The sequence below is a fragment of the Microcaecilia unicolor genome, chromosome 4, assembly GCF_901765095.1.
Source record: "Microcaecilia unicolor chromosome 4, aMicUni1.1, whole genome shotgun sequence".
In the NCBI taxonomy this organism is placed as follows: domain Eukaryota; kingdom Metazoa; phylum Chordata; class Amphibia; order Gymnophiona; family Siphonopidae; genus Microcaecilia; species Microcaecilia unicolor.
The window spans coordinates 304680056-304696432 of NC_044034.1; the positions used below are offsets into that span (position 1 = coordinate 304680056).

The 16377-nt window shown below is 45.3% G+C and overlaps 1 protein-coding gene across 1 annotated transcript in view; it reads left to right on the forward strand.

Moving 5' to 3' along the window:
• The first annotated feature begins 5074 nt into the window (after positions 1-5074).
• Positions 5075-16377, forward strand: part of LOC115469712 (disintegrin and metalloproteinase domain-containing protein 9-like) — a 238436-nt gene continuing 227133 nt past the window's right edge. The window contains exons 1-2 of the mRNA XM_030202499.1: positions 5075-5159; positions 9269-9354. Coding sequence (XP_030058359.1) covers positions 5075-5159; positions 9269-9354 — 171 coding nt within the window. The remainder of the gene's footprint in view (positions 5160-9268; positions 9355-16377) is intronic.

Here is a 16377-nt window from a genome sequence, read left to right on the forward strand (position 1 = left end):
CGAGCATCCACATGCGGAACAATGTGCGGCAGCTGGCGGACTTGGTCGATAAGCTCCCGTCGGAGCAGGCCATGCCTTTTCAGGAGGTGGTCAGGCAGCTGAAGGTGTGTAGGAAATTCCTGTCCAGGGGTGCCTGCGATACTTTTGATGTAGCGTCCAGGGCCGCTGCTCAGGGTATAGTGATGCGCAGACTCTCATGGCTGCGTGCCTCTGACCTGGAGAATAGGGTCCAGCAGCGGATTGCGGATGCTTCTTGCTGGGGGGATAATATTTTTGGTGAGCGCATCGAACAGGTGGTAGAACAGCTCCACCAGTGGGACACCACATTCGACAAGCTCTCCCACCGGACGCCTTCAGCATATACCTCAACAGGTAGAGGTTTTTATGGGGGAAGGAGGAATGCTCCTTACACTTATAGTAAGCGTAGGTACAATCCACCTGCCTCCCAGCCTGCTCAGGCTAAGCCCCAGCGTGCTCGTTCGTGTCAACAGCGTGCGCCTCCTCAGGCCCCTGCAACTCCCCAGCAAAAGCAAGGGACGGGCTTTTGACTGGCTCCAGGTGAGCATAGCCGAGATAAAAGTGTCTGTGCCGGACGATCTGCCGGTCGGAGGGAGGTTAAAGTTTTTTCACCAAAGGTGGCCTCTTTTAACCTCCGACCAGTGGGTTCTCCAAATAGTCCGGCTAGGATATGCCCTCAATTTGACTTCCAAACCTCCAAATTGTCCTCCGGAGCTCAGTCTTTCAGCTTCTAACACAAGCAGGTACTTGCAGAGGAACTCTCCGCCCTTCTCAGTGCCAATGCAGTCGAGCCCGTGCCACCGGGGCAAGAAGGGCTGGGATTCTATTCCAGGTACTTTCTTGTGGAAAAGAAAACAGGGGGGATGCATCCCATCCTAGACCTAAGGGCCTTGAACAAATATCTGGTCCGAGAAAAGTTCAGGATGCTTTCCCTGGGCACCCTTCTTCCCATGATTCAGAAAAACGATTGGCTATGCTCTCTGGACTTAAAGGATGCTTATATTCACATCCCGATACTGCCAGCTCACAGACAGTATCTTCGATTCCGTCTGGGGACACGGCACTTTCAGTATTGTGTGCTTCCATTTGGTCTCGCCTCTGGCGATAGTGGCGGCGTCTTTACGCAGACTGGGAGTGCATGTGTTCCCTTATCTCGATGATTGGCTGGTAAAGAACACCTCGGAGGCAGGAGCTCTACAGCCCATGTAAGTGACTATTCAACTCCTGGAGCTACTAGGGTTTGTGATAAATTATCCAAAGCCTTCTCCCAGTCCAAAGACTAGAATTCATAGGAGCTCTGCTGGACTCCCAGACTGCTCATGCCTACCTCCCCGAGGCCAGGACAGACAATCTTCTGTCCTTGGCCTCATGGGTATGAGCGTCTCAGCAGATCACAGCTCGGCAGATGTTGAGATTGCTCGTCCACATGGCCTCCACAGTTCACGTGACTCCCATGGCCCGTCTACACATGAGATCAGCTCAATGGGCTCTAGCTTCCCAGTGGTTTCAAGCTGCGGGGGATCTGGAAGACGTGATCCAGTTGTCCACAGTTTTTCTCCAATCCCTTCATTGGTGGACAATTCACTCCAATTTGACCTTGGGACGTCCCTTTCAAATTCCTCAGCCGCAAAAAGTGCTGACTACGGATGTGTCTCTCCTGCGGTGGGGAGCTCATGTCAATGGGCTTCACACCCAGGGATGTTGGTCCCTCCAGGAGACAGGTTTCCAGATTAACCTCCTGGAGTTACGAGCGGTCTGAAATGTGCTGAAGGCTTTCAGAGATCGGCTATCCAACCAAATTATCCAAATTCAGACAGACTATCAGGTTGCCATGTATTACATCAACAAGCAGGAGGGCACCGGATCTCGCCCCCTGTGTCAGGAAGCCGTCAGGATGTGGCTTTGGGCTCGCCGTCATGGCATGTTTCTGCAAGCCACGTACCTGGCAGGCATAAACAACAGTCTGGCCGACAGATTGAGCAGGATAATGCAACCTCACGAGTGGTCTCTCAACTCGAGAGTCGTTCGCAAGATCTTTTAAGCATGGGGCACCCCCTTGGTAGATCATTTTGCCACTCAGACCAATCACAAGGTCCCTCAGTTCTGTTCCAGACTTCAGGCCCATGGCAGACTAGCGTCGGGTGCCTTTCTCCTGCATTGGGGGAAGGGCCTCCTGTATGCGCATCCTCTCATACCCTTGGTAGGGAAGACTTTGCTGAAACTCAAGCAAGACCGAGGCACCATGATTCTGATTGCTCCTTTTTGGCCACGTCAGATCTGGTTCCCTCTTCTTCTGGAGTTGTCCTCCGAAGAACCGTGGAGATTGGAGTGTTTTCCAACCCTCATAACTCAGAACAAGGGGGCACTTCTGCATCCCAACCTCCAGTCCCTGGCTCTCATGGCCTGGATGTTGAGAGCATAGACTTTGCCTCCTTGGGTCTTTCTGAGGGTGTCTCCCGAGTCTTGCTTGCTTCCAGGAAAGGTTCCACGAAGAGGTGTTATGCTTCCAAGTGGAAGAGGTTTCCTGTCTGGTGTGACAGCCAGGCCCTAGATCCTCGTTCTTGTCCTACACAGACCCTGCTTGAATACCTTCTGCACTTGTCTGAGGCTGGTCTTAAGACCAACTCTGTAAGAGTTCATCTTAGCGCAATTAGTTCTTTTCATTATCGTGTAGAGGGTAAGCCTATCTCTGGACAGCCTTTAGTTGTTCGCTTCATGAGAGGTTTGCTTTTGTCAAAGCCCCCTATCAAGCCTCCTATTGTGTCATGGGATCTCAATGTCGTTCTCACCCAACTGATGAAACCTCCTTTTGAGCCACTGAATTCTTGCCATCTGAAGTACTTGACCTGGAAGGTCATTTTCTTGGTGGCAGTCACTTCAGCTCGTAGAGTCAGTGAGCTTCAAGCCTTAGTAGCTCATGCTCCTTATACCAAATTTAATCATAACAGAGTAGTCCTCTGCACTCACCCTAAGTTTTTGCCAAAGGTGGTGTCGGAGTTCCATCTTAACCAGTCAATTGTCTTGCCAACATTCTTTCCCCGTCCTCATACCCGCCTTGCTGAACGTCATTTGCACACATTGGACTGCAAGAGAGCATTGGCCTTCTATCTGGAGTGGACACGCCCTCACAGACAGTCCGCCCAATTGTTTGTTTCTTTCGACCCCAATAGAAGGGGAGTGGCTGTCGGGAAATGCACCATCTCAAATTGGCTAGCAGATTGCATTTCCTTCACTTATGCCCAAGCTGGGCTGACTCTTAAGGGCCATGCCACGGCTCATAGTGTTCGAGCCATGGCAGCATCCGTGGCCCACTTGAAGTCAGCCACTATTGAAGAGATTTGCAAGGCTGCGTCGTGGTCTTCAGTCCACACATTCACATCTCACTACTGCCTTCAGCAGGATACCCGATGCGACAGTCGGTTTGGGCAGTCAGTGCTGCAGAATCTGTTCGGGTTTAGAATCCAACTCCACCCCCCTAGGCCCATTTTATTCTGTTCCAGGCTGCACTCTCAGTTAGTTGTTGTTATTTAGGTCAATCTCAGTTATGTCCTCGCCGTTGTGAGGCCCAATTGACCAATGTTTGTTATTTTGAGTGAGTCTGGGGGCTAGGGATACCCCAGTCGTGAGAACAAGCCGCCTGCATGTCCTCGGAGAAAGCGAAAGCTACATACCTGTAGAGGGTATTCTCCGAGGATAGCAGGCTGATTGTTCTCACCTACCCGCCCACCTCCCCTTTGGATTTGTGTCTTCCCTGGTCTTTTGCTTTCTATCTGACTAACGGGCACGCTCGCGTTCGGGCGGGAAGATGGTCGCACATGCGCGATGCGCACGGATCACGCGAGAGCTAGCAAACTTTGTTGCTAGGAAGATCTTCCGATACTGGGGGCTGCCATGGACGTCACCCAGTCGTGAGAACAATCAGCCTGCTGTCCTCGTAGAATACCCTCTACAGGTATGTAGCTTTCGCTTTTGGGTGGGCCTGGGCCCAAGATGGGTGGGCAGAAGAACTCTGCCTTGTCCCACAAGTGATTTGGTCTTTCCCTCTGTCATCTGCATACCATGTGGTCTCTCAAACATCCCCCCCCCCCCCCCCGCATACCTTTTAAATAGCAGATTTTCACCGGCAGCAACTAATACACACTGGTCATGTTGGTCCCACAGCATGTATCAGTAACTGCTTGCTACATTCAAAGATCTGCTATTTACAAGGTATGCAGGAGGGACAGTTGTTGGGAGTTTTCGATTGGTGGGACTTGGGAAGAATCCCTGCCAGCCAAATCATAGGTGTGTTGCTACTGGGTGGGCCTGAGCCCAAAGTGGGTGGGCCTGGGCCCACCCTTGTCTGTGCCACTGATTCACTTCCTCCTCCCCACACTTGTCAAAAGCATGAAAGTAGCAGGAGCTGGGGTAATAATAACATTGCTGAGCACAAGGTTCTGTGTGCCAGTGTGGGCTGAGAGACCACAGTACTCAAGAAACTGGCACTGGAGAAGGAAGGAACAGAACCTGTGAACATTCATTGACTCATAGGCCCCTTGCTGACCACTACTTCAGGATACAGGTCAGAGAGGAAGCCCAGAAGGAGGGGAGCAGCCCTGTTTCTCAGATCCCATCCACTGATGTGACTGCAATTGGGGTCTCAAGCTACAGTTGGGCACAACTAATCTATTTTGTTCCAGGTTTAGCCATAGGCAGCCTTCCTTTCGAAATCTGTTCATAATCTGGCACCATATACTGTATTGGGGCTCTCCATGGAGTCCCCCATGAAGCCTTGGAATTTTGAACCTTTGTGACATCACTAATCCATAGTCTGACCGTTGAACTCAGGCCACTCAGCACATGCAGCTCAGGTACACCCTGCACATCTCCCATCTCAATAGTACTTTCAGGAATTTCATTAGTCTCATAAGGCGTGTTTCCCTTCACTGAGCTGGAATATAAGCACCATCCTTCATCTGAGGAGAGGTTTAAAGGCAGTGCTTCAAAAGGAGAGGCTGCAGCTGCAGCTAGGTCTTTAAAGTGTGAAGGAAGTGAGCTTTAGCCAGAGCTGTGAACAATGTGGAAGTCAGAGAGCCTGCTTGGCCCAGGGCTGCTGCTGTTTCTGCCACAGCTTCTGCCTCCATTACTGGTTTCTAGCAAAGGTGAGATATGTTGCCTATGGAGTTAGACTTGACCCTCATCCTCTAGCCACATGTAGTCTGGCAGACTCTGCAATAGGATTCAAGGACTTCTCTCTGTCACCCTGGGTTTTAAAGACACAGATAAGCATTTATAATACAGTGAGCTGACAGGGCTGTACATTACTATTGGGAAAAAGCAAGTAATGGAAAGTTAAAATTCAGAATGTTTTTATTTGCATTTTTTGAGGTCACTCTTCTACCTTCCCCAGACATTTTTAGTTTTGAATTTGGGAAGAATTTTTTTTTTGTTACATTTGTACCCTGTGCTTTTCCACTCATGGCAGGCTCAATGCAGTGGGCAATGGAAGGTTAAGTGACTTGCCCAAAGTCACAAGGAGCTGCCTGGGCCGGGAATTGAACTCAGTTCCTCAGGACCAAAGTCCACCACCCTAACCACTAGGCCACTCCTCCACTCTTCCAATTTCACTATGAAAGGCCATATAATCCTAAAATGAGTGTTTCAGAACTATGTTTGAATTGGTTTCAGTGAGAATGAAATTCAGTTACTGGAGCTGACTTTGTGGCTAAGATCAGACCTTGGACTATTCGGGTTCAGATGCCTCATCACTCAGAGTCAGTTGATGGGCATAGGCTTGAGAAGGAAAGGAAGCAGAGAAGGCCACCCTGGCATGACACAGGCAGTTGTGGACATTAGAGTGTACAAGGAAGAAAAATAGATATAAAATATAGATACTGTCTAATCAGAAGCAACCTTAGTGGAGTTACACAGATGGGTGATGTCATTTAAGGGTGCTGATCCCACACTGACAGTTTTAGAAACTTGATGCTTTTGAACTGGTTGCCAGGCAACCACAATGCCAGCTATCAATCAAGGTCCCAGTTTTCTTACTTTTTCAGTCAGATGTTCTTTTCTCAGGACTTCTTCATCAGATTGCAGCTGATATGTTTTTCATAATCTGTTCCATGGATCAGACTAACCTTAAGCAGCTAAAACTTTCAGTACTATGTTGGGAGAATAATGCTCTCTTCCTTTGAGGATACTGTCCTCATTCCCGGATTTGCCCATCATGCTGTGGCTAACTCCACCCACTGGGCTCAGTGGACATTTCCCTTGATAATGGGATCCCTGCCATTCCAGGTTCTTGTCAATCTGGCAAGCAGTACCGTCTTGGGAGAACTGCAGTGCCTTCTCATAGACAATATAGACTGTAATCTCCGTTCTTGATTGGCTAATAAAGAGCTAATGACTGCCAGATGCTGTGCCATCACAGACTCCATAGTCTTTTAGTGCTATAGTGATCTGCTGGATATTATTTTCAGTGCTCAGAAAGTTTATTTATTGGATTTAGCACAAATCTTTTCATTAATTGCTCAAGCGAGTTACAGTCAGGTACAGTGGGTGTTTTATCTGTCCCCACAAGGCTTACAATCTAAATTTGTACCCATGACAATGGATGGTGAAGTGACTTCCCAAGATCAGAAAGAGCATCAGCAGGATTTGAACTTTAATTTCTCTGGTTCTCAGCCTGCTACTGTAATCACTAGACTATTTCTCCATGTCAGGTTGCCAATTCATACTGTAACTGAAACAAAGCAGTACAGTAATGTCTTTGTGCTCAGCTAAAATTACCACTCCTGTTCCCCATGCCTAGAGCCTGCACTCAAGAGCAGTGCTCTTGAACTTCTGATGCAAGTGATCTTACTGCTTAGCACTTGGACTTTAGCTCTAGTGTCCTCCCTGGGGTTTGCATTTGAAACCATAATTTGTGTCCCAGCCCTGCGCATGGGGCAAATGCTCTTTCCCCCTCTGCTCCCAAGGCAAGCACTCTTGCCTGCACTTGTTGCTTGTGTACAAAAAGCTTATAAACTTGCCCTCTTTGGGACAGTGTCCTTGCTTCTTCCAGGCCCATGCTCAAATCCAGCACCCTTGCTCACCTGCAGCTGAAGTTAGCATCCTTTCTGCCTCTGGAGACAGCAGTCTTACATCTCTTGCTTTTGGCCCTCAGGACCCTTAGTTGGACCATGCTTGGGAGGTGGAAAGGGTGGAAGATATCTTCCAGGAATCTTGTTTGTGAAAGCTCACAGAAATCCATCTAGATGTACTTTGTTACTTGAATAAAGCAAAGTATCCTTTCAGGATGGCTATCCTATATAATAAAACTCACCCTCAACGTTCTGAGGACACTGACGTCAGTGTCACTTCCTGCGGGCACTTCCTTCGGGTTCGAAGGGTTCGTGGTGGTGAAGCCACCGAAATCACTGTCTGGGCCCCGCCCTCGTGTCAAACGTGATGACGTCGAGGGCGGAGCAATGGCGTCAGTGGATGAAGGTGGCGTGCGCTGACGAGGTGCGGAGCAATGGTGGTCAGTGGCTTCACAATGCCGAAGGGGTGGGTAGGGGGGGTTCAGGAGGAAAACCTTGCTAGCGCCCATTTCATCTCCTCCAGAAATGGGCATGTTTTACTAGTAGGAAATAAAGGTAGAATGTTCTGTTGAATTCCTTAGTTTCAGGTCAAACAGCAGGTAGGCTGGTACAATACAATTATTGGTATCTAAAATAGTAGGACTTGCACCAAGGCAACTCCAACACCCAAAAGTACAATGTGCACCTCCTCTCCCAAAGCCCTAATCTACCAGGCCCCATAGCCCAGAAGCACCCATAGGCCCTGACAAAGTGCAGGAAGGGCAGTCAAAAAGGACTTGCTCCAAACCTAACACTGACTTTTTGTTAACCACAAATGTATCCCTTGACATCCTTCCTATGGGTATTGTCATCAATATAGATAATTCCCATTACAAATTAATTACTGCTAGGGATTGTAGAAACCTGAAGCTATTTTAGTACGGGAAACTTCTGGTTGCATCTGTAGTACCTGTTAATCTATACCCTATATGCACGACTCCTTCCCTTCAGATCTCTTCTAATTATGGATGTTCATGTGTATTGCAGTCTGACAGGCATTGTAAATTTTGGGAGTCCCCCATTTGTGTCCATTGGGACTGATGCAGTTAGAGAAAGTGACATTATTTACCCATAGATTGGAAACTCTAATAATAGTTGATTAATGGTTCACCCAGTTCACGTATATTCCCTTAGAGTTGCACACATAAAGGGCAATTCTATAACTAGGTGCTCAAATTTGTGCACCACTTGTGTGCATGTATAGAATGTCAGCACTTTCCTTGGTAGGTGTGCACTTACAAACATATGTGGCAGCAAAGTGAATGTGCACTAATCTGTAAGTGTATGTGTAAGTGGCATAGCATATAAATGCAAGAGGGTTCATATAGGTGGAGAATGGAAGGGGCATGGGCAATGCTGCCACTTTTGCATGCAACTTACAGAGTACTGCAAAGTATACATGCCCTTCTATGGCTTGTGTAAATGCAGGTGCAGACATGTTAGGTGCACTGATGCTGAATTACACTAGTATTCTATAAGTGAATCTGGGTGCCAAAGTGCTGTTATAGCATAGGTTCTTACTGTGCAGCATTGGGCCACCAAAATAGAATTGCTCAATTATAGAATTACCTCTGAGGGGCATGTCCTCTGCAGTTACTGCATTGAAGTGTTCTTTACTGTGCTTTGACTGTTTACAGTTAAAGTGCACTTAGCAGCTCATATGGCAAATTATCCATCTGAAAATGGTGGAAAGAGGTTTGAGGCATTCTGGTGGCAGCAACACTTATTTGTATTACTTAATATCAAAGCACCAATATTCAACCACTAAATATATAAATTATGCATCTAGGTTAGGGCACAAATACCCAGTATAACTTGAACCATTTTTAATTTAGATGGTTGAAGTTATATGTGGATATTTAGTAGCACTACCTACATGGATAGTGTCTCTGAATATATGTATGATATAAAAACATGTAAGTTATGCTTTTCAAATTTTACATTGAGGTTCATGAACTGAAAGGTACTTGTCATACATTAAATTCAATGGATCCGAAACCAGTGCATGTTATATTGTTTTCTAATACATGGTAGTCCTTGAATTGCATTTTAACTGGCATTAGAATTTTGCATCTTTTAGAAACCAAAAAAGCTGTATTTCAACCAAATCCCCCTTTCCTCAAACTTCATTTTGATTGTATCTTTAGACTTGAACCAGACTTCATGGTTATCTTCCTATGAAATTGTGATCCCAAAGAAACTAGAACCCAAAGGTGTCAGCGATGGAGAGGTAGTATTTATGTCTAATTTAAATTTTTTATTGACTACTCAGAAAGAAGTGGAACTTTGTGAGTGAAAGCTGCAAGGTCCTACACATCCCTGCTCCTTGATAACATCCCCAACTCACTTTGGTTACGTGTTAGAATATTTTCTTTTCTAAGACTACATTTATTGGTTTTCATAGGAAAGTACAAACATAAAACCATAACAAAACATATAACCAGAAACAGAAGTTTCACATGGGTAAGTGGAAATTTGAATACATTTACAGTAAGATGCCTATGTCCAATTTTTTCCAGATGTGGCAGTGCTTATTGCTAATGATGGATTTGGAAGCCAGTATTTATTTATTTATTTATTTGTTACATTTGTACCCCGCGCTTTCCCACTCATGGCAGGCTCAATGCGGCTTACATGGGGCAATGGAGGGTTAAGTGACTTGCCCAGAGTCACAAGGAGCTGCCTATCTTATATTTCCTGTAAAACAAAATCCAATTCCATCATTCTTGGATGAAGAGTTGAGTGTTATCCTTCCAGTAATCACAAGTTTTTAGGCAATAGAGATAAGGAAATCAAATAAACCTTTGTCCATAAGTACGCAAGTATTGCCATACTGGGAAAGACCAAAGGTCCATCAAGCCCAGCATCCTGTTTCCAACAGTGGCCAATCGAGGTCATAAATACCTGGCAAGATCCCAAAAAAGTACAAAACATTCTATACTGCTTATCCCAGAAATAGTGGATTTTCACCAAGTCCATTTAATAACGGTCTATGGACTTTTTCTTTAGGAAGCCGTCCAGACCTTTTTAAAACTCTGTTAAGCTAACCGCCTTTACCATATTCTCTGGCAACGAATCCCAGAGTTTAATTACACGTTGAGTGAAGACCCTCACCTCCTTTTTTGTTGTGGCGTTGAGTGAAGAAACATTTTCTCCGATTCGTTTTAAATTTACTACTTTGCAGCTTCATCGCATGCCCTCTAGTCCTAGTATTTTTGGAAAGCATAAACAGAAGCTTCGCATCTACCTGTTCAACTCCACTCATTATTTTATAGACCTCTATCATATCTCCCCTCAGCCGCCTTTTCTCCAAGCTGAAGAGCCCTAGCCACTTTAGCCTTTCCTCATAGGGAAGTTGTCCCATACCCTTTATCATTTTTGTTGCCCTTCTCTGTACCTTTTCTAATTCTACTATATCTTTTTTGAGATGCAGCGACCAGAATTGAACACAATATTCGAGGTGCGGTCGCACAAATGGAGCAATACAAAGGCATTATAACATCCTCATTTTTGTTTTCCATTCCTTTCCTAATAATACCTAACATTCTATGTGCTTTCTTAGCCACAACAGCACACTGAGCAAAAGGTTTCAACGTATCATCAACAACAACACCTAGATCCCTTTCTTGGTCCGTGACTCCTAACGTGGAACCTTGCATGACGTAGCTATAATTCGGGTTCCTCTTTCCCACATGCATCACTTTGCACTTGCTCACAATAAACGTCATCTGCCATTTAGACGCCCAGTCTCGTAAGGTCCTCTTGTAAGTTTTCACAATCATCCCACGATTTAACAATTTTGAATAACTTTGTGTCAGCAAATTTAATTACTAGTTACTCCCATCTCTAGGTCATTTATAAATATGTTAAAAAGCAGCGGTCTCAGCACAGACCCCTGGATAACCCCACTAACTACCCTTCTCCATTGAGAATACTGACCATTTAACCCTACTCTCTGTTTTCTATCTTTTAACCAGTTTTTAATCCACAATAGAACACTACCTCCTATCCCATGACTCTCCAATTTCCTCTGGAGTCTTTCATGAGGTACTTTATCAAACACCTTCTGAAAATCCAGATACACAATATCAACCGGCTCACCTTTATCCACATGTTTGTTCACCCCTTCAAAGAAATGTAGTAGATTGGTGAGGCAAGATTTCCCTTCACTAAATCCATGTTGACTTTGTCTCATTAATCCATGCTTTTGAATATGCTCTGTAATTTTGTTCTTTATAATAGTCTCTACCATTTTGCCCGGCACCGACATCAGACTCACCGGTCTATAATTTCCCGGATCTCCTCTGGAACCTTTTTTTAAAAATCGGCGTTACATTGGCCACCCTCCAATCTTCCGGTACTACGCTTGATTTTAAGGATAAATTACACATTACTAACAATAGATCCGCAAGTTCATTTTTCAGTTCTATCAGTACTGTGGGATGAATACCATCCGGTCCAGGAGATTTGCTACGCTTCAGTTTGTAGAACTGCCCCATTACATCCTCCAGGTTTACAGAGAATTTATTACATTTCTCTGACTCGTCAGCTTCGAATACCATTTCTGGCACCGGTATCCCACCCAAGTCTTCCTCAGTGAAGACCGAAGCAAAGAATTAATTTAATCTCTGCGCTATGGCTTTGTTTTCCCTGATCGTCCCTTTTACTCCTCGGTCATCTAGCGGTCTAACTGATTCTTTTGCCAGCTTCCTGCTTTTAATATACCTAAAAACATTTTTACTATGTGTTTTGGCCTCCAATTCAATCTTTTTTTCAAAGTCCCTCTTAGCCTTCCTTATCAGTGCTTTGCATTCAACTTGACATTCCTTATGCTGTTTCTTATTATTTTCAGTCAGTTCCTTCTTCCATTTTCTGAAGGATTTTCTTTTAGCTCTAATAGCTTCCTTCATCTCACTTTTTAACCATGCCGGCTGTTGGTTGGTCTTCCGTCCTCCTTTTTTAAATACGCGTAATATATTTGGCCTGGGCTTCCAGGATGGTGTTTTTGAACAGCATCCACACCTGATGTAAATTTTTGACCCTCGCAGCCGCTCCTCTAAGTTCTTTTTTCACCGTTCTTCTCATTTTATCATAGTCTCCTTTTGTAAAGTTAAACGCTAACGTATTTGATTTCCTATGTATACTTACTTCAAAGCTAATATCAAATCCGATCATATTATGATCAGTGTTATCAAGCGGCCACAGCACCATTATCTCCCGCACCAGATCATGCGCTTCACTAAGGACTAGGTCTAGATGTTTTCCTTCTCTCGTCAGTTCCTGTACCAGCTGCTCCATAAAGCAGTCCTTGATTTCATCAAGGAATTTTACCTCCCTAGTGTGCCCCGATGTTACATTTACCCAGTCAATATTGTGGTAATTGAAATCACCCATTATTATTGTGTTGCCCAGTTTGTTTGCGCCCCTAATTTCCTTTAACATTTCTGCATCCGTCTGTTCATCCTGGCCAGGTGGACGGTAATTCACTCCTATCACTATCCTTTTTCCTGTTACACGTGGAATTTCATCCATAGTGATTCCAAGAAGTGTTTTGTTTCCTGTAGAATTTTCAATATATTTGATTCAAGGCTCTCGTTAATATTCAATGCTACCCCTCCACTAATTCGATCCACCCTATCACTATGAAATAATTTGTACCCCGGTATGACAGTGTCCCACTGGTTATCCTCCTTCCACCAGGTCTCAGAGATGCCTATTATATCTAATTTTTCATTTAGTGCAATATATTCTAACTCTCCCATCTTATTTCTTAGGCTCCTGGCATTTGCATTGTAAAGAATATGAGGAGGAGAGGGAGAATGAAAACGCAAGGGGGAAGGAGGGTGCTGGAGAGAGAAAGAGAAAGGTTCTTTTTCTCCTGAAGAATGGAGGAAAGGGAAAAACTACAACTCCCAACAGCCCCTGACTAGGACATACCATAGAAACAGGGACTTCCATTCCCAACAGCCCCCAGAGGTTGCTAGGAGAAGGACAAGAGGGGGGAATTGGGAAAACCTGTCACAGAGAACTAGGCTAAGGGAAGAGGTTCTGAGCCTACCCAATCAGGGAGATGAGGAGCAGCTGAGCAGTGGGTGTGGTGAAGAACCCATGGACTGGCAAGGGGAAGAAAAGGAGGAGGAGGGAAGATAAGAGGGCTGATGGGTACTTTTGCTCTGGCTAAACTGGGAGGCACCCAGGTGAAACAGCAGCTGGCTGCATGTTATGAAGGCTTGGTAGAAAAAGGGAAAAGGTGGCTAGTCCAGAAGGGGAGTTAAGAGAGAATGTTTAAAACTGTTGGGTATTGGGGTGGTGGTCAGGAGGTAGTGCTGGCCAAGTTGGGTGGGACCCTTTTACTCTCCCTGTGGTGATTAAGAGAGGAGGGAGAGGGGAAAGGTAGTGCTCTGCTTAAACTGGTTTATATGAACTGCTGTTTTTTTTTTTCTTTGAACCCTTTGAACTGCTGTGTTTTGGGAATTGCTTGGCATAAACTGCTTTATATGAACTGCTGGGGTGCTTGAACTATTTTCTTTGGGTTAACTACTGTATTTTGGGAATCATTCCTTTTTGCAGTGCGGGGTTTTGGACATTGGGGGCCAAGCCGCTTGGACAACAGAGTCGGTACCTTATTTACTACTACTACTACTACTATTTAGCATTTCTATAGCGCTACAAGGCGTACGCAGCGCTGCACAAACATAGAAGAAAGACAGTCCCTGCTCAAATTTACTCGGTGGATTACCATACTATCTGTTACCTGGAGGATTATCTTATATGTTTTGTGTCTAAATAAACTGCAAAGTGCTTCCGTGATGAGCTGGACCTGTACTTAGAGGGCGGAGTAGGACATGCCCAGGGGGATCTGAAGCTGGAGGCTTCACAGCATGCAGACATTTCAAACTATGTTTGTTGTTCCTATTTACATCATGCTCAGTACTTGACAGTATTAATTTGCAATCTTTTGTCTGATTTTATTTTTCTTTAAGGACACCTGATCCACTATGGCCTCTTTTGCAACCTCACTATCAGGATACCCTATCTTCCCTGTTTTCGTGATATCTTTGAAAGATACCTTATCCCGAACCATGCGCTTTTGAACGACTGTTGGCCTCCCCCCCCCCCCCCCCCCCCCCCCGCTTCTAGTTTAAAAGCTGCTGTATCTCCTTTTTAAATGAGGATGCCAGCAGCCTGGTCCCACCCTGGTTAATGGATAGAGTAAAGCATTTGATTTCCATACCACATGTTTAGAGGAGAGAGATTCATTAAATTGTAGAATAAGATGGTATGCTTGTGCAAATCCCAACAATTATAAAGTTATGTCCTTCAAGTTTTAGGGGAATGTGAGCTTTAGCAGCTTGGAGTACATGTATGGCATGTTGGTAACGTAGAGTTTTTCCAAAGGTCCATTTGTCTTTTATTTTCTCTCCTTCTTTTTACTGTGTCTACCTACAGCTTTCCATTTATTTCCCTCCCATTCTTCTTCCTCTTCTTTCCCAGTCTTTCAATAATTCTTTCCTCTTTCCCCCTGCCATCCAGAATCTTCTCTTTCTACCTCTGCCATCAAGTATCTCTGGCTTCTATGTCTCTCTCTACCATCTGCCATCCAGCATCCCCTCTCTTCTCTCTTTCCCCACTCTGCCATCCAGTACCTCTGTCTCTCTCCCCTGATCTGACAACCAGCATTGCCTCTGTCTGTTAGTCTCTGCACCTGGAATACAGCATTACCCCATCTCTCTTCCTTCCCACCTCCCCCTGCACCATTCAGCATTGTCCTCATCTCTCTCTCTCTCTCCTCACATCCAGCATTGCTCTGTCTGTCTGTCTGTCTGTCTGTCTGTTTCTCTCTCTCCTCCTCCATAGAGTACTGCTGGATGAAAGGAGAGAGAGACAGCTTGGAAGACCTGATATGCAGGAGCTAAGCTGGCACTATTGATTCTTTGAGGGGATGTTCTTTGAAACAGCCCTGCGGGGCGAACCATGATTGTGTTGGACGATTTATCCCTGTCTGTAAGTGCATTCTATAAGATTTATACAGTTTGAGTTTCTGGAGAATGTGTATATGAAAAATTTTGTATCCATGGGGAAGATAAGAAATTAACGTTAAAGTCCATAATAAATTGGCTATTCAACCTCTTGAGAACCAATGACAAGGTGGGTGCAGGAAATCCTTACATTAATTTAAATCATATGTAAGATGCACCACTGAGGTTTTCAGGGCTCAGTTAAATTTTGAGTGGGAGAAGACGGATGTCATTATTGATTAATTTTTCTCACTTTAGTTGGTAGTGCATTTTTGAGCATTTATAAGACAAGCAATTGGAACCAGCCCCAATAGTATGCGAATTCTCATCAATAAACTTACATCTTCTCTGAAGAAGCATGCACTCTACATATGGACTTGCTGTGACCAGTGTGCATATTTATATTTATTTATTTGGATTTTGCACACACCTTTTTCAGTAGTATCTCAAGGTGAGTTACATTCAGATGCACTGAGTATTTTCCCTGTCCCTGGAGGGCTTAAAATCTAAGGGCCTCTTTTATCAAGCCCCACTAGCGGCTTCCGGTACGGTAATGCTGACAAAGCCCATTCACTTTGAATGGGCTCCACTTGCATTGTCGCACGGGAGCAGCCAGCGTGGCTTGATAAAAGAGGACCTAAGTTTGTACCTGAGGTAATGGAGTGTTAAGTGACTTGCCCAAGATCACAAGGAGTAGCAGTGGGATTTAAACCAGGCATCGCTGGATGTCAGACCAGTGCTCTAACCACTAGGCCACTCCTCCAATGGATATATGCACTCAAATCTTTATAAAGAGGTGCGTATTGATTCCAAGATGGCGCTGTGAATAGACGCACCTGTGTTTGCTCCTGGAGGCTGCTGTGTTTGTGAGTTTCTCTCGGTGCCTCTGTAGCCTCGTTAACCATGGGGAAGCAGAGGGGGAAGGTAAAGGAATTTCCCTCGGTTCCTGTGACCTCCTCGACGATGAAACAAACAACCCTGCAATTTCCCAGGCAGCAACCGGGTCCTCAGGGAACTTAGACCCCCACTGCAGCTCTTGGCCCTTCGGAGTCGATTGAGAGTGGAAACAGGGATTCCTTGAGCCCTGTGGAGCGAATTGCACCTCCCCAGCCTGGAAGAGAGTTGCTGGCTGTTCAAACAGAGACAGACGCCGAAGTGGCTCAGCTGGTCCTGTCTGAGGGTGTGACTGCAGCAACGGAGATAGATTCTCAACTTCGGGAAACATTACTACAACAGGC